This window comes from Leptosomus discolor, chromosome 1 (genome assembly GCF_034619465.1).
Source record: "Leptosomus discolor isolate bLepDis1 chromosome 1, bLepDis1.hap2, whole genome shotgun sequence".
Classification (NCBI taxonomy): domain Eukaryota; kingdom Metazoa; phylum Chordata; class Aves; order Leptosomiformes; family Leptosomidae; genus Leptosomus; species Leptosomus discolor.
In genome coordinates, this window is record NC_141391.1 from 105,848,099 (window position 1) to 105,872,780 (window position 24,682).

The following is a 24,682-nucleotide window of genomic DNA, read 5'->3' on the forward strand; positions in this document are numbered from 1 at the left end:
AGTTGGAGGCAGGCCAAAGCATTGCTGCTGATCTAGTGATAAAAATCCTCCTGTGCAGTAGGAAAGAGCAGTCCAGCTCTAATACTCCACCCTTCAGCTCTGCTCCTCTAAACAACATAAACTTATGGCTGTGGAATTTCTCACGTGCACTTAATTTTGTAGGATTTTGTGAAATAGCAAGGATTTCAGCTCTGCTTTTAAACCAAGTCAGACTTTAAGAAACATGGTCACCTAACTGTTTTCTAGCAGCTTCTGAGGGTTTTACATTGTCAAAATCAGACTGTCTTGGTTTTTCCCCAGTCTGTGGGCTTGAGCATATGGTATAGTTATACACCTAGGCTTGCGGTAGGTTTTTTGTATGAGCGAACTAAAGACAGAAGAGGCAATTCCAAATGGGTATTATGTTCTGCAAAACTCTGGCAGGTTCATTTTATCTAAAATGCAAATTTTTAAAAGAGTGAAAAAGAGTAAAATTTTAAAAATTTGTCAAAGTTGAGTAAGTTCAAATCCTGGAAAGCAAATAAAGAGATTGAGTGAAATACTGTTCTCATTTTATTCTGCCCCAGGAAAATCCTTGGGAGGGTAGGCAAAGGGAAGTTTTGCATACCGTTACAGCCATCTGTTTGTGATGTGTGAGTAAATTAGCAGAAATTGTGAGAAGGCATCTTTAACTCCACATGAAAGGTAGCTGGATGTGGGTTTAGTTGTGCCTCACCCATGACTAGAAGTTATACATTCATCCTAGCCACTCTTTCTTGAATGTTCCTAAAATGAACTACTACTCTTGTGTCAAACATGACCCGCAAGTTAATAACAGCAGGTAAAATATATACCTAATATGGTATAAAAGGTATTCCTAATAAGTGAATAAAAAGAAACTATTGTTGCACATTTCAAGATCTGTAGTCAGAAAGGACTGGTGATTGATTTTTCTCTAAAGGCAAGATTAAATAGCACAATACAACATTGTGAAACTTTCCTCTCCAATTTAGAGAGAATTTTGATCAAAATGACAAGCCAGCTCAGAATTTCCCGTGCAAGTTCCATAGAACAGAGCCAGGAAGTTGTATTTTAAATACACAGAAGTGCTTTAATATGATTTTTGTGTTGTTTCTCTGCAGTAAGTATTTTGGATTTCCATGAGGAGAGTGTAAGTTACATTTATACCAATCCAAACTACATTTGATGTTTCCATTCTGCAAGCTCAACGAAATTGCGCTGTTTCATCACTCCCTTAAAATCTGAAATAGTAGACTAGGATCAATGTAGTGTTCATGGCGTGGGCATCTGCATTCATATTTATATTTATGTATATGTATACCTTGCTAGAAATTGGGTTTTGGGCCTTTTAGATCTCATACATGATTCCTTTCTGGAGGTGACCTTATCTCAATGCTGATGCCACCTGAAATAAAGGCACTGGATTACAGAATCGATGGGGCTGGAACTTACCGCCAAGTAGCCAAGGAGCCATCGGCATTTTCTGCTTTGTCTGGGCTTGTGCCTTGTACAGCTGTCAGCCTGTTAACCAGCTGTCAGCACTGCCCGGTTAAGCCTTCAGACCAAGAGGCCGCAGTACAGGTCCACAACTCCACCCTGGTGCGCATATATATGTGCACAGAAAGAATTGTTTTCCAAATAAGAGACAGGGCATATTCTCTGCAGTTTTAGGTAGAAAATCAGCTTTTTCATGGTGCATTGTCAGCCTAGGTAGTCTGTGTACCTGTCTACTTTGTACCAGACATACTGAATACATGCAAGTCCCAACATACTCACAAAAACTATGTGAAGTAATACTTTGACAATATTCTCCACCATAAGCAGAGTTTTAAACTAACAACTAAAATACCCACAGACATCTGTTGGCCTGTCACGATAGCTGTAAAAGGGCTGCATCAATCTGTATTTAGTTTTCAGTACAAAAAGAGGTGTTTGAATCTGCTGAGAAGGGGGAGCTGTGGAATGAGTTTCGTGGGAGCAAACAGCATGGCAGCATGAACTTGAAGTAGTTGGAAGCAGCATGTAATGGTAGCATTTACACTGCCTCACCCTGCACTGCACGCTGCGCACCTTATTCGGTGTGTTGGTGTCTTTTTTTTTTTTTTTTTTCTGCGTTTGCCCAAATAGCATGTGCCATAAGACTGTGGATTTAAGCTTCTTGCCAGCCAGTCCAGGGTTTTGGAGTAGTCAGTAGCTAATACTATTCCTAACTAAACATCATTGCTAGTGAAATAATATGCATTCTGAATTTGGTGCTGGAACCTGTTGCTTAGGAAATCACTGGCCGTTCTTGTCACTCGGTAGATGACAGTCACCAGCAGTGTCAGCCAGGGTAACTAAAAACACGGGGATAACAGCAGTTGTTTTGGGAGTGTCCCAGTCGCTTTCAGAGGAAGCCCAAAAAAAAACCAAGTACGGACAACTGAAAATGCTGGAATTATTTTGTGAGACTTAGGTAGCCCCTGGTGGCTGATACACGTTAGTTATTCTGTGAGGTGTCTTTTCTTGAGGTGACTGTAGACGTGAACAGGCTGTGTTTTCCCTGGCAAAACACACAGCAGAATTTCAAGTGCTAAACGCAGAATTTTTTTATGAAGTTTGGAGGTTGGTGCATTATTTATGAAGAGCAAGAGGTGCCGAGCTGTCCCTGGGATGTGTCAGCCATTTGTTCTTCTGCCATAGACAGTGTCAGAGCTGAGGCCTCGAGAACTTAATTTAGCTGATAATAGCGCCACTTCCATTTATAATTTAATCTAAAGGTTCCTGCCTAGGGTCGAAATAATAGACAGACGTGGATATAATAGCTTCAGGCACAGGGTCTGACTATCTCCTCAGCCTGCGGAGCCTTCCCTCCTCACCTCTGTGCTTGACCGTTCATTGTGGCCCCTCTGGTCTGCCATCACGAGAGTTTGTATCGCTGCTTGGTGTACTAGATTTGGGGCTGACTCCTGAAAGTATCTCAGCAAAAGGTGCCTGCGTGAGTGGGATTTTTAAGCAGAACCAGTTCACTCGATAATGACATTTAAAAGAAACTGTGTATGAAATATAATACAGAGGTGGGACTTGGGCTGAGGTGCTTTTGCTGATCCAGAAATTTGTTAAAATTCTGCAAGCAGTAGGTCTGCAGCTCTAGGCATTGAGGAGAAAATGATCGATTAACTTTTTTTTTTTTTTTTTTTTTTTTTTACTATTTAAGTTACATTCCACTGTAGAGCTTGGTCCTCGTTTATGGTAACTGCCACACACGGGTATGCAGAGCCCAGTGGAGAGCTGTCGTTGCCCGTCACCAGCTCTCTGGCAGTTTCGCCTTCAGCCATGGCCCTGAAGCCATGTGGCAGTAGCATTGCGAAGTTGTTGGGAAGGCTGGAGGTCTGACCTGATCCAGTGCCACTGGGACTTTCAGCAAGGAAGCAGAGTGTGATTTACTGTACATTGGATGTTCGGGGGATACTGCTGCCTTTTGGGTTATTTTGATCAGAATGGAAGTGACCCATTATATTACCTTAACAGTTGAGGCAGGGCATGTTTCCTAAAGGTCACAGTAAATATATTTTTGGCAATAACAAGTCTATATGCTAAGACTTTAGTCCATTTCAGCTTCCACTTCAGGGGAGCCTGGGTACATATGTATCTCAGGTCTCGATGTTAGGTTCAGGGAATCCTGTCATTTCCATAGGTGCCTGCCTCCAGCCTGGGAACTTGTGTGTAGTGCAGTGCCTTGCTGACTGGGAGAACCTCATGCATCTGTGTGAGGTCACTGGATGCTTCACAAGGGCTTCTTCACTTTGAATCACTTGTTGTTAGAGTAATGTCACAAGCGTTTAGGCAACGTGAGATCACTAGATCCATAGTTACCATCAGGGTTAGAACATTCATATGACTAGTTCTGAAAACAAAACACACTCTCTAGGCTTTATACCTACATGCAGCGAGTTTCTGGTGGTTTTGGGGGGGTTTTGCTTTTGAAAAAGCGAAGTGGCTGCCCCTGTAAGGAAACACCTGGCATTGTGTTCTTTCTGCATTGTCTCAAACTTGAATTATGGTTTTCTGCTGCCATTACATCTGGCCAGACATGCTAGAGGCATGCATATCCATTTCTCCTTTATAATGATATGTTTGAGACATTTCTCAATGATAGAAAAGGCACTGAAGGTGGGCTGCCAATTTACTCAACTGACTACTGTTGTCAGTGGTATTTGACAGGTATTTTCAAGATCGTTATCCTGTTAACAAGATTCCTTATGACTCTTAATATGGACGTTTCGTTGACATATTGCAGTGAATACACACGCACTAAGGGAAAACTATGCCCTTCTGGTGTTAGACATGACACTTAAATTGGAATATCTCTTGAAGAAATAGAAATTAATCCTTTTCTCTCTAGTCTGCTCTAACCTGCTGTATTGATACGTCTTGGGGGCGAGGAAGGCTGAATTGTCAGGAAAGGTAACATTTTCTGTCTTCGAAATTTTCTTGTTGTTAAACATTCTGGTGTTCTAGCCTTTGTTCCTATAAAGGTTTACTGTTGGAGTTTCAGTTTGGCCATTACCACAACATTGTGAGGATTACTTTCCAGAATTTGTCTGCGGTTTCTTGCAGCTTCATCCCAGGGTGCTTGGCTTTGGGGGCTTGGGGTTATTTTCCTTCAGTTTTCAGTCACAGAGCCACTACGTTTAATCCTCTGTCAGGGAATGGCTTCACACGTCTCTATTTCTGTACAACAAATCTGCTTCAGATAACCTTTGGTTTACTTTCCTCAGACATTTTTAAATCTGTTGCTTCTCGTAAGCTGAAGAGATTCTTAATTCTTTGAGCTCCATAGCTTAGTATTCATCTTTTTGTAAATGTTAAATTAGTTTAGGCTCTATATTTGTCCATGAATCCAACTCTTCCTAAAACTTCAACTTCGCCCACGGTTCTTCCTGCTTCACAAAGCTGTGCACGGAGCCTCTGACGCTTACTTTGTCACTTCCCCTCCCTCTTCCCTATGTCCCTGCCAGTGCCTAGACCAGCTGTTCACCACTTCTGCTCATTCTTTAATCTACTGCACAGTAAGGTCGCCTTTCCCTTTCTTCTTACCTGCCTCAGCTTCATGCTTTTCACTGCTCAGCAGCTTCAGGTAGGATGCATAAGCACAACAGCACAAGGAGTGTTGGTGTGGGAGCGGAGCAGACTTCCAGAATTCATCATAAACACTGAGTTAAAAACAAATGTCTTAGCTGAATGATAGAGAACACTTCCTGTTCTGGCACTGTATTGTTGTACAGAGTAGGAAAGTATGTAGAAACACGCTTCTTAGTCTTCACTGCTCTATCATCAGTCTGTGTATATTTTCATGTTCTCTTCAGCTACAGACCTTTCCTTTGTTTGTATTCAATTATATGCCTTAAGGCATATCTTTAATAGGTTTTACTAATTAAAATCACGTGCAATGTATAGATAGACTAAGAATTTTACGAATCTGCCACGCAAGCTGAGTACCTTCAGAAGAACCAAGTAGATGGCCCTTTTTTTCTTATGGATTTTCAGTCAGTTGTCTATTCTGGATGTGTACTTTCTGTACCTCAGCTCAGTGGTTCCCTTCCTCTTTCCTTTCTCCCTGGTGGCATAGCTGTAGTGACAGGACAGGAGCATCTTGAGGTTTTTTGTGGTGGGTTTTTTTGATTTGTTTGTTGGGGGTTTTTTTAAGTTTTGGAGTCAAGTCTGATATTATTCCTTGGCTTAGATGCTTTCACATGGTCTGTGCAGGTGCTGGGCAGGTTACTTTCTGACTTGAATCTGAATGTGTACATTCAGTTTACTGTTGATAAACTTATCAGTTGTAATCTTTTTTTGTTGCTAAAGTTTAACTGTGGTTGACTGTCAGATGTTGATACTGGTTGAGTATTCAACATAGTAGAGCATATATGGGGAATCTTTGAAAAGTTTCTGATGGAGTCCAGGTTTTGGGGGATCTTCTGGGAGGGGTTTATCTGATGGTGGTGAAGGTTGCAAAACTGGGAGCTTGCATCATGGGGGCTTCCTGAGTTAGGGAAGAGGAGAAGTAAATGAGAGAATGGAAGCAAAGGCCAAAAGAAATTCGTATTGGGTGTCCATTAACTCACACACTAAGGTGGCACTTGCTGGCTTGTTGAGCCATAGTATAACAGTTAGACAAGAAGATGCAATGGCCAAACTTGCTCTTATCATGAGGGAGGAAATCTGAACGCCCTCCCCGGGGACCTTATCAGCTACCTACAAACTACTATTTGACAATGCATCCTACCGAATGGATTGAGCGTTCCTTACAGACCTTCACAAGGTAGCTGCAGGCACCGGCTGCCCAGGTGCTCTTGGTTTGGCATACATCTCCAGTGCCAGGAACTAAAACATGTATTGTACTAAACTGTTATTTTTCCCCTTTTCTTCCCCATAGCCTCGTCACGTATTCAACATGCTGAAGAAGTACGTGCGTGCTGAGCAGAAAGACAGACAGCATACTCTCAAACACTTCGAACATGTCCGCATGGTAGACCCAAAGAAAGCTGCCCAAATCAGATCTCAGGTAATCCTCACTGAGGGTTAATACGGTCCTGTTTGTTCACAACCATTGTGAAGTTTATGTCAACCTTTTTTTAAAAAGAACACCTGATTCCTTTCTGTGGACAGCTTTACATGCTTTCCGGCAGAAGATCAAGGCAAAGTGATGTAGGAGTAGGGTGGGTATAATTTGTCTTCTGAGAACTGAAAACCAGGGATTCTGTCTGTCCAGACAGTGCGTCAGTCATGGGTGTTTCCTGAGGAGCCCTCCAGAGCATTAATGCCCAGAGTCTTTATTAGTGCTCTGGAACACTGTCAGTAATAGATTTATTGACCACACATGATTACGCTTCCCTCAGCTGAAGTGTCAGAACGAGAAGAGGTGTAGCCATCTGACTGCAATCAACCTTTCTATAGTCATTGCAGAGGTACTCGTAGTGTCTATAAAAGTGATTACTGTGATGTGCTCAGGTTTAACATGATCTTTTAAAATAGGCACAGTAGTTCATGGCATTTTAACTGCTGGATGTTACTGCAGCCCTCAATATGTATGTTTTGGAATAGCTTTTATGTTGCTTTTGTAAATCATGGAGGGCGAGAAAGCAAAAAGAAAAAATTAAAAAAAAAACAAATTGAAGATGTAACTGGCTTTCAAAACAGCAATTAAAATTGGAGGCACAATGGATAAGCTGTAAAAGAAGCATGCCATGTGCAGAATCTGTGCCTGTTCCCTCTGCAGGATGCAGTGGGAAGGGCTGTTCCAGCCACAGTTTTTGAAATGACTGGCATCACTAAAAGCCAAACCAAAACCATCTACCTCCTTGAATGGCACAATTTGTGTATTAGACTTCTCAAACATCTATTCCAGACAGACTTGTACACTGTGATCATGGTGTCTTGAAATTGCTAGAGCTAGAAATGCACGCCTCTGACAGTCTTCTGCAGTGACAGTTGTCTTTCCCTTGCCTTAAACATTGAAGCATGTCCTTTTGCATCTAACGTGACTTCTCAGTTTCTAAAACTGAATTCTATATATAAATATAACTGGATTATTTAATAACAAAAACCAGTGAAATTTGGCAGACTACAAATTGTGTGGCAGCACAGGCGAAGAATGGAAACTTATCATTTAAGTACAGGAAGTGCAGTGTATTGCTTAGTGTATCATCATAACAATGAATATTTCTATAGAATCTTTGCTTCTTGAATTGGTCAGAAGGTTGGGGGAATGTAGGCTGGAGGATCTGTTAGTGAAATTTTTTTTCAATGGAAAACAGTAAGCAATATATTTTGTTCAAAAACATAAATACTGTATTTGGATTTGAAGAAATCATACCGTTGTGTCATTAAAATTGCTATCTGCAACACATTTGCCTTTTTAGGCCTAATTGGCCTGTCAGTCTCCTAAGATGCACCTCAATTTCCCTTTCTACTGAAGAGAGGTGATAACTTCTGGAGAGTACCCTGGGGGAGCACGTATCCTGGGATGTCGTGACTCAACCCATAGCAGTGTGTGGGAACCTGAGGCGCTAGGTTGTAGTCACATGAGACAATGCAGTAATGCTTCTGGGTTGAAATATTTTTGTTTTCAGCTGAAAATGCTTGCAAATGTTTTTACCAAGAAAACTGAAGCTTTTTTCCAGAGCACACTGTTTCTTTTTGCAGTACTAGGACAAAGTAAAAGAAAAAACCCAACAGCTGAAACGTTTTAATGCAGCAGTCATTGCACCTCACTTGGTTTGCCTGTTATGTGAAAACTTAGGGGTAAGGGCAAACGCAAATGTTGTTGAAGGGTAAATGAGGCTGTGGATTTCTGACACAGTAGCTGCTTCTGTACATGCTCTGCCCTACAGCAAATGTAAACCCCTACTTTAAATTGCGGCATTCCCATGGGATTTCAGATAGTTGCTATGGAAGAACATCTAGAACGCTATTTTTGTAGCAGCTGTAGGAGAGAGGGGAATTTTAAATGGGTTTGACAGTTTCAGTACATAGAGCATGCTGAAATCTTACACCTAGCACAAGTGAAAACTGCCTTGCTCTCTGTAACCTATAGAATTTGTGATAATGTCAGCTAACAGTAGAATTGCCATCCTTAAAATACTTTTATTTCTGTAGGTTATGACACATCTACGTGTGATATATGAACGCATGAACCAGTCTCTCTCCTTCCTGTACAATGTGCCTGCTGTGGCAGAGGAGATCCAGGATGAAGTCGGTATGCAAACTACTAATATAGAAAAAGGGAAATATTTCTGTGATGAGAAATTACCACCAAAAGCTAAAATTCAGCATCTTGCTTCTGTCGATATACTGTCCCAGCTGAAAACCAGGAGAGTAAACTTGCCAGTGTTCTTAAATTATAAATTAAATTATAATGATTACTTGGAAGAAAAATCCTGTATAACCCATGTAGGGGCATTATCATATTGTTGTAAATGTCTTTCCTGAAATAATGTTCATTTACATTTGGAGCCTCCATGCTATAGGGACACAGCTAATGACAGATTTAGCAAATCCTTCCTCTGTTTGGATATTTAATTTACGTGTAAGTATTTACATTATCTGATGCAGACACTTTGGAAATCTCCCAGCTAAAAAATCAGTTGCAGACCCGAGCATCTGAGAAAAGTGCAAGTATCAACAGGAAGTTGCTAAGCGCAACTTGGCAGTATCTTACTTGTCATGCATTTAGTTCTTGGATAGTTCGTCAAATGGTATCTCCGTTCCTCCCATTTTTTCCAGCACACAGGCTGGGCTGTGGACCAGTCTAGTAGCAACAGTCCTGTGTTTGCATCTTCCTTGAGTGCTGTCACAGCAGATAGCTGTGAGTGGTCATTCCTGCCCTTCAGCTTCCAGCTCTTGGCTGTGGCGTTGCTGCAACAGATCTCTGTCACGGCACTTGGACTCTGCTGTGTGCTGCTATTGCAGCGGGGCAACTTCACTTAGCCCGTATTAATTTCAGATACAGCCACAGCTCTGGACATCAAGTTGCTAATGTGCTTCTTTAAGAAACATAATAATTGGTTGAATGCAGAGGACGGAGATAGGACCGTCATTGTCTTTGGAACAGCTTTTTTTGTAAGATGTAATACTGTGCCAGATGGCAGTTAATGGATTAGTTTCACAAATAACCGGCTTCAGCAGACTAAATAAATTATTGATTTCTTTAAAACACAAGGGAAGTAAGCATGCCATTGTGGTAGGGATTAGGATACATTTAGGACACAGGGAGGGGATGGACAGGGAGTAGTGGTGGATTCATTTGCCCAGCGCACAGGTTAGGAAGCAGATGTGCTTTTACCTGTGAAGTAGCTTGAGAGGGTTGGGGGATGAGAACAGGAAGTTGGGAAAGGGGTTGGGAGGAAACAAAAAGATAGCTGAATTAGTAATGTCTTCCTATGCTCCACAATTATAAGGCACAATCACAGTCTCAGTCTGTAGTCATAGAAAGCTGTTCGGGGCGCGGGGAGGAAATGCACCTTATTGATCATTTGAAAGCATATAATTTCTGTAGCAAAGGAGATGCTGATACCGTTAGGTTTTCGAGATGCTCTGTTTGTTTTCTTTCTGCACCACTATCATTCCCTTGGGGTTTTTTGCTTGGAGTTTCAATTTCTTCTGTTCTTGGTAGTGTTAATGCTTGTTGGTGAGGACACTCTTCTAAATTTTCTTCTCCCTCATAAATACTGAAATGGAATGGGAATTTCGGAGGTTTTGATGTGACATGGGAGGAAAAGTCTATTAACTGCTAAGTGGTTTCCAAAAATCTGACTCCTAATCTCAAATGTGATACTGTTAGTTAGAGGAAAAAAGGAGCCTAAAATTAGTAGGATATTATTTCCTAATAAGATGAGAGAAGCTAAGATATCTCAAAGAAAAATTCTCAGTCCCTTGAGTACTTTTTCCCTACCTTGATTTTTTTTTTTTTTTTTTTTTTTGGGTGCATTTGGGTATACTAAAAACTCTTCAAAGCATTGCAAAGTTTAAAGAAATGAAAACTAAGTTCTCATACTGGGACTTAGCAAGCAGCAAAAATTAAAGAAAGCACTATCAGATCTGGGCTGTACTAGATAAAATAGTTCTCAGTAATGAGGAGGAGGCCTGTTCTCTTTCAGTATCAACATTCTTCTTGTTGGTAACATTGGCTGTATACGTGGTTTTACATACTGGTTTTAATGAAAGTTTGTTGAGATCGTTCCTATCTGTTAAAGGAGGTGGTATGCATCTAGCTTTGAGCGCTGGTCAGTCTCTCTCAAATTCTGCTCTGAAATTACTGAATTTCTTAGTCTCTGTACCCTTCCTAAACTCATAGAAAAGGAAGTCTATTACAGCTGTAGAATCTGGGGAGAAGTAAAACACTAATAAAATTGCACTTTATAACATCCCTGAGAAATATTACAACTCTCATTAAAAATATAAGTGTTTCATTAAAAACGTTGTGTTAGAACCATTGACTCAGAAAGTCTGTGTCAGTGGAAGAGTTGAAAAATAACCTAGGTAAGAACATCTCACACTCACAGTGTCCGAGTAATAAATTACATGTAAGGAAGCATAGTTGAAAATAGTTCTTCTTTTAGGCTGGGATACAAGTTACGTGGCTAATGTTTTCATGCAAGTTTTTTGTTCATTATACTTTTGCTTTCTAGTTTCGAGCTTTACTGCAGAGCTCTTCAGGAACAGTTTTCACCTTGAGGAATGAATAATCTTTGCTTTAGAAGACACAGCTCTGACAAATGTAGTTTTTCCCTAAACTGAACAAGTATTTCTGTGAGCAGCAAAATAAATGAGGTCTAGTTTCCTGTGAATTTGTACCGTGGGCTTAATTCCTCTTATATCTAATAAGGTGCTGGTTTTTACTAGATTTTCTCATTGCTAGAAATATTATGCCCTATTTTGCATGCTTTCACTGTTACTAGCTGTTGACAAATTTGAATCTCAAGTCTTGGGATTTAATTATTTTTTTTTAGAAACTAAAACAGAAATACATTAAAATTTCCTTTATGACTTCCTGACAGTCCACTACCACAGGTTCATAGGTGGCATTCTGTCACTGGAAAGTGTATGTGCCTGAAGATAAGGTGCAAGCTTGAAATTTCTGCCTGTTATTTTTTGAGTCTTTATGCTGAGCAATGAATTTGAATTATATGAAATAGAATCTACAGTTATTCCTGGGGCATAGCACCTGCGTAAGAGAATGTTTTCTCATAGAGAATGTTTTCTTCAACAATCTGAAGATTTTTTTAATTAATGCTTGGTGATCAGATGAATTGCAATCCAGCAGTTGGACATTGGAACTTCCTTTAACATACAGCCTATGTTTGAAGTTACCACCTCAAAAGGCAGGTTTATGGTCATAGTTTTAAGGTGTGAAATCCAAAATACGAAATTCAGCTTCTGTGCTAGAAGCAGCCTTTTAAAACTTCTAGTTATTTCCAGAACTCCAGCAGAGATGGTGCAGAAAGTTAGGGTAGAATTTCAGAGTTGTAGTCCTTATCTGCAGGAGTTCATCTCCGGTTGATCTCCATTGATTGACTTAAACAGAAGATGTCTTGATTTGAATATCTAGATATGTAGGAAGACCCACAGCACTCCGAAGGGTAGAAAGCAGCACTTAAATGAAGTGAGGATTTTTTTTTTGCCAAGCATTTGACCGATGCATAAAGTGCAAACGCCCCAGTAGGGTGACAGGCACGTATTGTAGCAGCAAATTCCAGATGTGTAAGGAAGAATACTGCTGGCTGTCTTTTGTTCGTATTGGGGCAGAGGAAAAAGGATCAGTGTACGAGTTGCAGAAAGAGGTCTCTCTGACCATGACTGCTGTGACAAAGCTTGGAAAGCATAATCAGGTCATTTGTGTAGGAGACCATTTGTCATTCTGGCTGCAAATGATTTCTCAAGGGGCTGTGATGCACATGTGCTACAAACCAGGTCACTCTTGGCAACTGATGTAGTTCTTGGTGTTAAGTGGCGTTTCTTACAGGCAGGAGTATGCCCCATGAGTAGGAGAGTGGCACAAAAAATCCACGAAGATGTATTCATTTGCACACTGCAGGTGGGCAGATTATTTTGTTACCTTGGTATTTGTACTCACCTTTTCCCTCTGATAAATGTCATATACTACTTAATATGTACAAAAGCGCAGAGAGAGCAATGGCAGGCTTTAAGAGAAATCATCAGTTCCTTTGAGCACATCGTGCTTTAAATCCTTATTTGATTAGACTGCTTATCCATGTGTGTAAAAGACAATTTACGTTGGGAGTGGCACAGCAGGCACACCTTCTGAATCAGAAGCTACGTCAAAGCTTTGTGCATCAGTCAAATGGGCAGGTGGTGAGCTGAATTTTTAATTCTGTCTTTGCTGCTCTGTTTCCAAACTGATTTCCTCAGCTCCGTGTTTTCTAGCCCACCACTGATGAAATATTCAGCACCACCTACCGCAGCAGTATCATAACTAGGCTCTGAAACATTCAATTGTGAGCAATAAGTAAGAGAATAGGATTTCATCTGTCCCTTGACAAATAGAATCAAGCTATTGTTGTTTTATTATTCTGTTCTACTGTGCCTGTCCTGTTCCTCTGCAGCATGTTCTGGATGCCACACTCACATTATATATCTGGAAGAGAGGACAAACACAAGCAGACCCCAGATCACTGCTTGCATTCAAATGCATACAGGGTGCTGTGGGTCATGTGCTATTTCAAGTATTTGTGTGCTCCAGCTCAGCATGACAAAATTTGAGCAAGAGAGATTTGCCTCGACATTTGGTTCACAACTTCCTGTGAAGATTTTTTTAAAGTATTTTTAGAAAGCTGTAAATACAGGACAAGCTGCAGACTGTGTCTTCAGACTTGCTTTCTTTTAACCCTTCCTATTTAACCATTAGGTCCCTATAGCTGTCAGTCTGCATCTGTTGAGGGCAAAGTTAGTGCTACCTCAGCTGGTTCTGGTTTTTCAGCAGTTGTAAGATTAATTGTTGATTTCAATTTCTTGAAACAAATCTTGTTTCTAGCTGCTAATTTTGACCTGTAGTCAATCCACAGCCTTGCTGCATTTCTTGCCATGAGTTGAATTAGTGTGCTGTTCTCCATTCACTCTGTGGTATCCTTTTTAGGAAGTTTTGAGGTCATTAGCTGCTTGCTACAGGCTGACAGTTCAAAATGACAACCATTGTGGTTTGGGGATTTACATTGCTAAACCAAAACACACCCTTGGGGACATTGCAAAAGCAAATTCTGAGCCTGTGCTGTTTGGTGCCATTTCTTTCATGATTGTTTTCTTCATCCTCTCCCTTAAAATGTTACGTTTTGAATATGTAATTAGTAATGTCTTTCAGACTGCAGTGGGACTTCTCAGTGTCTCATTTTTCTATAACTCTTCCTTGTGCTTTCTGTTTTAGGATTTAGCTGAAGGGAAGAACTCTTCAATTCAACAATTCAAAAAAATACTTAAAATCATGAAGTGATGCTTAAGATTTCTACACCTTTATTTGAAGTAGGGTTGCCATATTGAAGTATTAGAATAATAAAAGGAAGTTGACATATATTAAGTGTGTCAACAGCTTGTTAAAAGGATGTTATAAGGTTGCCAAAGGTATTGGAATGGGATTGTACAGAACAGTATAGTTCATATCAAGTAAGAACAGTGATTACCTTATGACTGAATTTCAGTACATTACACTAGAAATTTTTGAAATTGCTTGTTGGTCATAGAGGTGGCAGTTCTAGTCTGCTTCATGGGAAGCAGTTCTAGTCTTTCTCTTAGACTAGAGTTTGCCTCTGTTGCACTGGTAGCAGTCGCTTGATGCAGTTAATGTCATGTATTAGAGTGGTTATAATGCCTTTTTTTTTCGAATGGTGAAGGAAAACAGGAACATTGAAGCATGTAAATGACTAAGCACTCTAGGATTTATCTGTGCTGGGACAGACCAAGTTCAGTGAACTGCAGAGAGAAAGATGAGGAATTGTCATCAGTGGTGCTCATCCTCAGGGCAGTAGGGTTTTGCACCAGTTGACAAACCTGCTTAATCCAGTCAGTGTAAGTCCTCTTGGGTCTGTCTACAGTAACATTTTACCTGTTTACTGTGTTGTTCCACTTCACAACTTACTGGTGTAAGCATGGGCTCCAACTGTTCCTGAGAAAGGCACTGGAGAGATCAAGTTGGTTGTTAAATAGAGGCACTTTCTAGCAGTAGATGGAGGTGCAGAGACTCATGCCATGGACTGAGAAACTAGAGATGTTCTTTCTGAAGAAAAGCATTTCCTCTCTGGTTTTGGTTATCCATACTTCCCAGTTAGGTTTTCTTTTTATATTTTTAAAGGAGTCAAATAGAGTTGAACTTTTTACCCAGGATAAAATAAACAGCCACAAATCCAGCGTGCAGCTGCGGTAGTTATGAAAATCTGTAGCTGAGGAAGGTTGGACAATTCCTGTTAAGTTTTACACCTTCTGCCACTCTGGAGGTCAATGGAATTGTCATTTCTAAATTGCCACAGGCACTTGGCTAGTACTTGAGAGGGAGAATCCTCAATTTTGGACACAAAGGAATGTTGTCTTTGCCAAACTGTAAGTGTTGAATTTCCACCCCCATCTCTTTAAAACCAGAACATTTTTCCATGGCAGCAATTCTTCCATTCAGATTTGATGGGTGTATTTACACCATACAGAAATTTCTCGGTAAACTTTAAACAGATTTTCTGGAAGTAGTACAATTATGTGCAGGTCTCACCCTAAAGTACTGTAAAACCTACCTTCTAGGTTTCAAGAGGCCATTTGATGTGTCTGTGCTGTATCGTACAGGCTTAACTGTTTCTTGCGTTGTGCTCTGCCCTTTTTGCCATAAGGATAATGCAACTGGAACAAGCAGTGGAAAGCAGCCTTCAGAGAATGTGTATTAGTACAGGTACCCTGGAGTGACTTTCAGCACTAACTATGCCTGTGCTTTCTCCCCATAATTGACTTGACATATTTGTGCATATCCGGTAGCCTTAGCTTTCCAAAGAAAAATTTGAATTTTTTGTGAAGTGATTATTTACCTTTAATCTTCTTCCTCGAAGCCCTCTAGCATTCAGTTGAATAGATGATTTGTTAGAACTGTAACAGAAAATACATTGCTGGGTCAGTGGTTAAAAATAGCAGAGAGTTCTCCCACGGAAGCAAATGAATTCTGTGTTAAGCTTGACACAGCAGCATTTAGGCAGATTTTGTATGCTTAAATACTGACCTGATATGGCTCAGGTGGACTGCCTCATAAGCAATTAAGACCTCTTCCACCCAAGGACATTGGATTTTAAAGCATTTGGCTAGTTTATATATATGTGTGTGGGTGTATATATATATATATATATGTATATATATATATATATATATACACACACACATAGTTCGGCTTTTTTTCTTCAGGTGAGCTTTTTCTTAATCATCACAAACTTCTGGTCTTCAGTTTTGCCACTTTGTTACCTCTGTAAAATATTTTTATAATTATTTAAATGCGATAAATAGTTCAATAAGATACCATTAAGCTGTTTGTTGGAGCAAGGTGATGTATTCTGTTTATGTGGGGAATTAACCAATGTCACAGAATCACAGAATGACTGAGTTTGGAAGGGACCTCTGGAGGTCATCTAGTCCAGACCTCTGGAGGTCATCTGGTCCAAGCCCCCTGCTCAGGCAGGGCCACCCACAGCCAGTTGCCAGTGCTCAGTCACCCTCACAGTAAAAGAGTGTTTCCTGATGTTCAGAGGGAACCTCCTGTGTTTCAGTTGGTGCCCATTGCCTCTGGTCCTGTCACTAGGCACCACTGAAAACAGGCTGGCCCCATCCTCTTTGCACCCTCCCTTGAGGTACTTAGACATATCGATGAGATCCCTCACAAGCCATCTCTTCTCCAGGCTGAACGGTCACAGCTTTCTCAGCCTTCCCTCGTACGAGAGATGATCCAGTCCCTTCATCATCTTTGTGGCCCTTCATTGGACAATCTGCAGTATGTCCATGTCTCCCTTGAACTAGGAAGCCCAGAACTGGACACAGCACTCCAGGTGTGGCCTCACCAAGGCAGAGCAGAGGGGAAGGATCACCTCCTTCCACCTGCTGGCAGTGCTTTGTCAAACGCAACCCAGGATGCCGTTACCCTTCTTTGCAGCCAAGGCACATTTATGACTCATGTTCAACTTGGTGTCCACCAGGACCCCCAGCTTCTTTTCTGTCAAGCTGCTTTCCGGTGGGTCAGCCTCCAGCGTATATTGGTGCGTGGGGTTGTTCTTTTCCAGGTGCAGCACTTTGCACTTCTTGTTGAACTAACTGTCCTTCCTTGGTGTGTTGTATTTTAATAGGCAAAGTAGTTGCCAGCTGGAATGATAGTTCCATGTTGCTGAGGCTTTGTGAATTCTGCACTCCATTCAGGAGCTTGGAAGAGCTGAAGAATCTTGGTTACTTCTCCAGTTTGGAGACTCAGCTCTGTCTGCTAGTAAAATATGTCCTTTGCTGCAGCTTAGGAGAGAAGGGAAAAAATCCTGGAAATAGATCTAACATTTTCCTTTTCTAAGCTTCTCTTCTTTCCTGTCCAGATTATTTAACTGTCATAGAAAATTAGACAGAGAATAGTAGATGATGAAAGTAGATATATTCACTGACATCGATGTCCTCAGTTGGTTTCGTTAGTAGCATACTATATCCTCCTCATCTTCTGTAGCTAAATGGTCTATTGTGTCTTGTCATAGGCATTAATGTTCTTCAGAAAAGATACGAATCCTGATTTTTGTGTACACAAGCCCTCTTTTAATTTCATAAATATTGTGAGCATGACTTTAGTCGGTAAAAGAGCCAGCTTCCTCCAGATCTTACAGATACTGTGAAAAGGATAAACGGCTTCACGTGAATTTAGATTGGGGTGGCTTTTTCGTCAGGGAAGGGTATGGGACATCTTGTTTTCCATCTGCTTTTCAGAAATTTCATCAGAATAAAAAGGCCTTAAGAAGTTCATTACAAGAATATTTTTCCTCCGGTTTGAAAAACACTGTTGTGTTTCACTTGCACCTGTAAGGAAATCTGGTCTCGTGATCCAAGTGTTAGAACTGAAAACCAGGAGCTTCTGGTAATTGTTATGGACTCATAGGTTTATAAAAAAATATTTTTTTCATTTTCTGGGCAGATGCTCTTTCAGTGGGTATTTAAATCTTTCGTTTTAAATAATTCATCCTTTAGCAGGTTAGGTTTAAAGGTGTTGCCTTGATTTTCTTCAGGAGCTGATGGCTAGAGCATTCTGTCCTGCTTTGGTAGGTCCTTCTTGAAGTCTCTATTCTGTATCCTTTCTGTTACTCTAGCCTGAAGTTTTTCATAGACACTTCTCTTTGAATAGCAAGTTACCATCCCCACCGCAGATCCCATGGGAAGCTTATGACCAAGAGACCACTCTGGGCTCACAGTGGCAGCACATTGAGGCTGGTACCATGTCCATTTCACAGCTTTATTTAAATACCCTTCTGGAGGAGTCTACAGGTGACCTTGTAGGATTTTCATCCTAGAATTAAGAAAAAATGCACTAAACTTTGAATAATTGTCTGATGGTTGATTGTATTCTTTCCTGTTTTTCCTTATGTCATTGGAAATGTGTGGATTTCATGAGGATTTTCTTCTAACTCTCCAGTCATTTTATGTATCATTTTCTGGTGTTGTGGAGACGACAGGCTGAGCAATTCTGGCTTGGAGAGCGTTGTACTGTTGGTAGAGGGGCTGCAGTTGTATGAAAATATTGACTATATAGGAGGAGTGTGTGTATTACTTTAAATCAGTACACTGGATATTTTTGATTTTATAAAGCATCGTAGGTCAGGATTACTTCAAGTTACAGATTTGTTCATAAACATCTATTTGAGTTGATTTCCTGCTCTATTATGTCTTCAGTGTAAGTGAAAAGAAAAGCTAGAGCACTCGTTTTTAAGATGATACAGATAAAGCATGTGATTGTGCTAAAATTTTTTTGAAGTCTGCTTTTATTGTTTTATGAAGCCAAATGACTTCTCTCAGACTTTCTCGTTTGTATCTCCTGATCGCTGCTTCTACCGTTATACTTGAAGGATCTAATAAGTAGTAGTTCATCACATGCCAAATTTAAGATGTCATTCTTTTATTGCATGGATAACAAAGTCTGTGAAAACATCCTGCTTCAGGATGTTTTCAGATGGGGAGGCACTGGCTCGGTGAAACATTGCCCACTTACAGAAATGTCGTTATGTTTAGTTATTGAAAATTTTCTTGATGCACTGGATATATGTGTAATTTACTTCATAAATATGTCATCTTCACATCATCTTAAATCAAGTTAATGATGTCAGTGTCCACAAGTACTGAAGCAGCCCAAAATTGTGGGAGCACAGACACTGCAACAACAGCTTCCACTTCATATTTGCTGTTGAATGATGGATTGTCTTTTCCCAGTTACTTGGTGTGGAAACACAGTTGTGTCATTCTGTGTGATTCACTTTAAGATCAGATTCCTAATAGGGAGAGTTAAGTTGTGAAAGAAGCCAATTAATCATCTTAATTCTTACGTGCCAGCAAATTGCAAGTGTCCAGTGAGAACCAGTTACAGACTGTCTGCACAAGCCTTGTATTTTACAGAGCTAATGTGTCTGTCGTCGTTCCCAGAGCAGTCTCTGGAATTGTTACCCAGGGGAATTCAAACACTGAAGTCTGAAATGCATCACTATGGGCAGGTATCCTGAGGGGGAGGGCTGAATACACCTCTAAAGCCAACAGCGTACCAAGTTTTGCTTTACTCAAGCGTAACTTTCTCTTCAGATGTGCAGAGTGCAAATTCACAGGTGCTTATTATGGCCAGGAGTATCTGCTTCCTGGGCTAGCTCTTACTGTTGGGATAAAAAGGAAGAAGAATTACTGAGGATATGTGATTTTACAGAACAGCTGGGTTAATGGACACATTGCAGTAATCTCCTAGCAGTCAGTTCCTATGGACACGGGATTATAAATGAAGCAATCTTTCATCAGCAGAGGTTTCTCCTGCTGTGTGATTCTCATATGCCCAATTTAATTGAAAACCGCATTTTCCTGAATAGTGCTACCTAGGTGGGATTCCACTCCTTTCACTGTGCTGCTTCCTTCTGTTAGACCATGTGTATGAAAAATGGAGTAAGAGCCCTCAGAATAGGTCATATCCCACTTAATGAATATATTTGTTAAATTTAATAAATGCCTCTCTTTAGAACACTCAGACAACCCAGGATACATTTGGCCTTTCAAGTGCTAAAGCTGCAGTTAATAAATAGGCAAAATATATTTTATCTGGAGCAGATGCTGCACAATTCAGTTTTTGGTGAATTTTGATTTAAACTATTGTAAGTGTGTCAAATAGAAGATGCCCTCTTTTGACCAAGTGCCACAAATTAATGTTCAGATTTATATATTTTTATGGATTATTTATGATTCCAAATCTGCCTCTAAGTTCAGTACACATCAAAACTTGTTGTGGGAGTTGTATTCTGACCTTTGGAAGTGCTTCTGGAGAATGATGGGTAACTGACTTTTTTCAGGTGTTAAAAAGTAGTAGAGTTTAAGGTTCTACTGCAGTTGTTTTTACTGTGTATTACAAGGTTGGCAGATAAATCTGATCATTTTCATCAGTAAATAAGACCAATAAATAATTTACAAATAAGCAAGTAAATAATTACTTTCAGAAAATAAGACAATAAGATTCTACATCCATTTTTCATATAAATGCTTTTTTTTGCAGGGCAGTTTCACTTATAAGCCTTATAACCTACTTATTTAGGAATGAAATGTACTTGGCTTTTTCTACTTCACACAAGACTGAGGGGGAATAATGAATGCTGATTCATCTGGCAGAAATGTCAGTGACGATTGGGGGGGCTGATTGTTTGTTTTAATTTAGACTCTTCAGCCTATTTTGAAGCACTTAATGATATGTTAATTTGGAATTAAATGCGGAGTTAAATTTAAACCTGGGGAATTTGTTACAGTGCCTTATGCGGATCAGGATGATGACATACAATGTATGTTCTTGATTACAGTATGGAGTTTCAATTCCATTTTTTTCCCCAATTTTTGGTATTTTCTTGTCTGCCTTGATGTTAGGTTGCCATCATCTTACCTGGAGAGGAACTTCTCACATGCTAGGAAACATTGGGTTCAGTATGCAAAAAACTACGTTTAATTCAGAGTTTTTACCCAAAAGAGTGCCGTAACATGGAAGTAGGATTTTTCTGCCTTTGGGGCTGTGAATGGTGAATTATTTTCCTGAGACATTAGTATTGATTTAACCAAATTAACTCAGGAGGGGGCGAGAGGAAAGGAACGAGACCACAGAAATGGGCAAAAAGGCTTATAGTTGTGAAAGGGAAGAGCAGGGTCTTTATGTTTAACAACTTTTTTTCAGAGATAACACAAGCTTCTGGTTTTGGACTTGCTTTATCCCACAAGCTTCCTTTAATACTCTCCCCTTTGAACTGAGGGGGAAATACAGTCATAAATTAGATGACTGGCTATTAAATATTTAAAAAAAATATAAATGGGCACACCATGTATAGCCATATATTGATACTTAACTTCAGCTAATAACTGATTTATGTAGCTCTCAGGTAGCGAAGGGTTTGTAGTAATTACAATATTCTTTCACTGAAGGTAAAACATGTCACAGTAGCCTTCTTAAAAAATTAGCCAAAATTTCAGGACCTTGAGTTTCATAGCAGGCTGTAAAAATCAGAGAGGATGATTCAGGTTCTTCCTTGATGAAGTGGTGTGGAAATTCTCATGAACATTTGCTCAGAACTCTGCAATTGCCTAGCCATGTCCAAAACTAAATTTGCATTGAAGTCCATCCCTAATGAAAAAGACATCTAGGTCATATTGAAAATAATCATTACATGGTAATAAATGTTTTCCGGAATTGGATCTTCCAAGCTTTATTATACTGTAAACACTGTTCGCTACTAGAAAACTTCTTATAGCATGATCTGCCTGCGAAAGGACAACTGCTTTTGACACTGTCTCCCACCACATCCTCATAGGTAAGCTTAGGAAGTGTGGGATAGATGAATGGACAGTGAGGTGGATTGAGAACTGGCTGAAGGACAGAGCTCAGAGGGTTGTGATCAGTGGTGCAGAGTCGGGCTGTGGCTAGCAGTGTTGCCCAGGGCCCAGTACTGGGTCCAGTCTTGTTCAACATATTCATCAACGACTTGGACGAAGAATGTACCCTCAGCAAGTTTGGTGATGGCACAAAACTGGGAGGCTGTGCTGCCATTCAGCGAGACCTGAACAGGCCAGAGAGCTGGGCAGGGAGAAATTTAATGAAATACAACAAGGGCAAGTGTAGAGTCTTGCATCTGGGAAAGAACAACCCCATGTACCAGTATAGGTTGGGGACTGAGCTGTTAGAGAGTAGCGTAGGGGAAAGGGACCTGGGGGTCCTGGTGGGCAGCAGGATGACCGTGAGCCAGCAATGTGCCCTCATGGCCAAGAAGGCCAATGGCATCCTGGGGTGTATTAGAAAGTGGGTGGTCAGTAGGTCGAGATTGGTTCTTCTCCCCCTGTGCTCTGATGAGACCGCATCTGGAATATTGTGTCCAGTTCTGGGCCCCTCAGCTCAAGGACAGGGAGCTGCTTGAAAGAGTCCAGCACAGAGCCGCAAAGGTGATTAGGGGGGTGGAACATCTCCCTTATGATGAAAGGCTGAGGGAGCTGGGTCTCTTTAGCTTGGAGAAGAGGAGACTGAGGGGTGACCTCATTAATGTTTATAAATATGTAAAAGGCGAGTGTCAGGAGGATGGAGCCGGGTTCTTCTCGGTGATGGCCAATGACAGGACAAGGGGCAGCGGGTGCAAGCTGGAGCACAGGAGGTTCCACATTAACATAAGGAAAAACTTTTTCACTGTGAGGGTGGCAGAGCACTGGAACAGGCTGCCCAGAGAGGCTGTGGAGTCTCCTTCTCTGGAGACATTCAAAACCCACCTGGATGCGTTCCTGTGTGATCTACTCTAGGTGGTCCTGCTCTGGCAGGGGGTTTGGACTAGATGATTTTTCAAGGTCCCTTACAACCCTTAACTAACATCCTGTGATTCTATGAGCCAGCAATGTGCCCTTGTGGACAAGAAGGTCAGTGGTAGCATGGCCAGCAGGTCGAGGGAGGTTCTCCTCCCTCTCTACTCTGCCCTAGTGGGGCCACATCTGTAGTTCTGTGTTCAGTTCTGGGCCCCCCAGTTCAAGAGATACAAGGAACTACTGGAGAGAGTCCAGCAGAGGGCTGTGAAGATGATGAAGGGACTGGAGCATCTCTCTTCTGAGGAAAGGCTGAGAGACCTGGGGCTCTTTAGCCTGGGGAAGAGAAGGCTGAGAGGGGACCTTGTCAACACTTACAAATATCTAAAGGGCAGGTGTCAAGAGGATGGGGCCAGGCTCTTTTCAGTGGTGCCCAGTGACAGGACAAGAGGCAACGGGCACAAACTGGGGCACAGGAAGTTCCACCTGAACATGAGGAAGAACTTCTTTACTCTGAGGGTGACAGAGCACTGGGACAGGCTGCCCAGGGAGGCTGTGGAGTCTCCTTCCCTGGAGATATTCAAAACCTGCCTGGATGCAGTCCTGTGCCACCTGCTCTGGGTGAACCTGCTCTGGCAGGGGGGTTGGACGAGATGATCTCCAGAAATCCCTTCCAACTCCTACCATTCTGTGATGTTAAACATCTTTAGGCTTTTTTATGATTTAAGACAAATAGTCTGCAAGGCGAATCTAACTGAAACTTTATTACATGTACATGCTTACAGGAGGAGACTCACTCGGGTTCTTTTTATGACGTGATTTGGGAACACATGATGTGATTTGGAAAACATCAAAATCCACATATGCTGAAAACAGCAAGAAATGGGAAAGAAATGAAAGTGATAAAGTTGTGATTTTTTTAAAAAAGTGTATTAGAAGCATGTTCTTTTAAGTATGGTTCTAAATATGGCAGCTCTTCTTAAGTTCGGAGGTGTATTTCTTCTAAGGTTTGGTTCTTGGGCAAAAGGGTATTGTCCAAGGCTATGGGGTAGTTATTCTTTTACTAACTTCTATGAAGAATTTATTAGGTCAGCTGTTTTCTAATACTGTAAATACTCATTTTCTGAAAACTTGAAAAAGGAGAAGTCTTTTCACTTTATTGAACAAGGTTTTCATGCACATAAGAAATTTTTGAAATCTGAAAAACTACTGCAGCTACTTACTCTTGCCCTAGTGGTGATGTCTCTAAGGGACAGAAAATAAGAACTATGAAATACTGTTTTCCATGGTTCTTGCTCTTTCAGTCTCAATTTAACCCTGAGAAAAAGACATACTGCACTGTAAAAGTTTCCAGATAAGACAACCTGTGGCATAATTTCACAGGCTAAACAGGAGAAGAGAAGAAAGCTTAAATCTGGTGGAGTGGTCATGTTTCTCTGTCAATATGGGTCTAAGCATTGCAGGTTGGGCTCATTTCCAGTATTTCACAGTAATGATCTAGCATATCACTCTTTTATCATCATCTTTAAAGCATGCATGCAACAAAGCCACTCTCACACCTTCCAGTAGGCAGGTCACTTTCAATAAAGTTCTCATCAGAGTTGTTCTCTAAATTATATTTGACTTGTGCTATACAAATGAATTAATTCAATACTGAATACCGCATAATTGTGTTTTGCAGCTTGATAATGTTATAATGATGACACCTAGTAGTTTGTAACGTTATAATCTTATAATGCTTGATTCAGCAGAACACCTTAGAATAACAATATGCTTGAAATTCAGTGGAGCTTAACTGCTTGTGGTAAGGCACAGACTTCAGTGTGATTAGATCTGAGCGCGTGCTTGAAATTTCCTCTATCTTGGGCAGAGGCTGGCGGAAATACCCGTGGTATTTTCTGGTATATTCTCTTTCACCTCGGAGGAGGAACTCCTACTTGATGCAATAAGTTACATATATGAAGCCCACAGGATATACAAGTGACTTAACTACCTTTCTGACTGTAGAATCTGCATTCATTGCAGGTGCAGAAAGGCCTTTGAACCACAAGTGCAACCACTTTAAAACCCTTATTGTGCTACAAATACTTTGTATTTTGGAGTTCCCTACATAAACCCTTATTTACAAAACATCTCAGTAGAAACAATTATG

General features: G+C 40.7%; 1 protein-coding gene across 1 annotated transcript in view; it reads left to right on the top strand.

Annotated features, from left to right (window-relative positions):
* APP (amyloid beta precursor protein) overlaps positions 1-24,682 on the top strand; it is a 226,775-nt gene that overhangs the window by 165,714 nt on the left and 36,379 nt on the right. The window contains exons 11-12 of the mRNA XM_086462757.1: positions 6,416-6,544; positions 8,638-8,737. Of these exons, the coding sequence (XP_086318883.1) occupies positions 6,416-6,544; positions 8,638-8,737 (229 nt within the window). The remainder of the gene's footprint in view (positions 1-6,415; positions 6,545-8,637; positions 8,738-24,682) is intronic.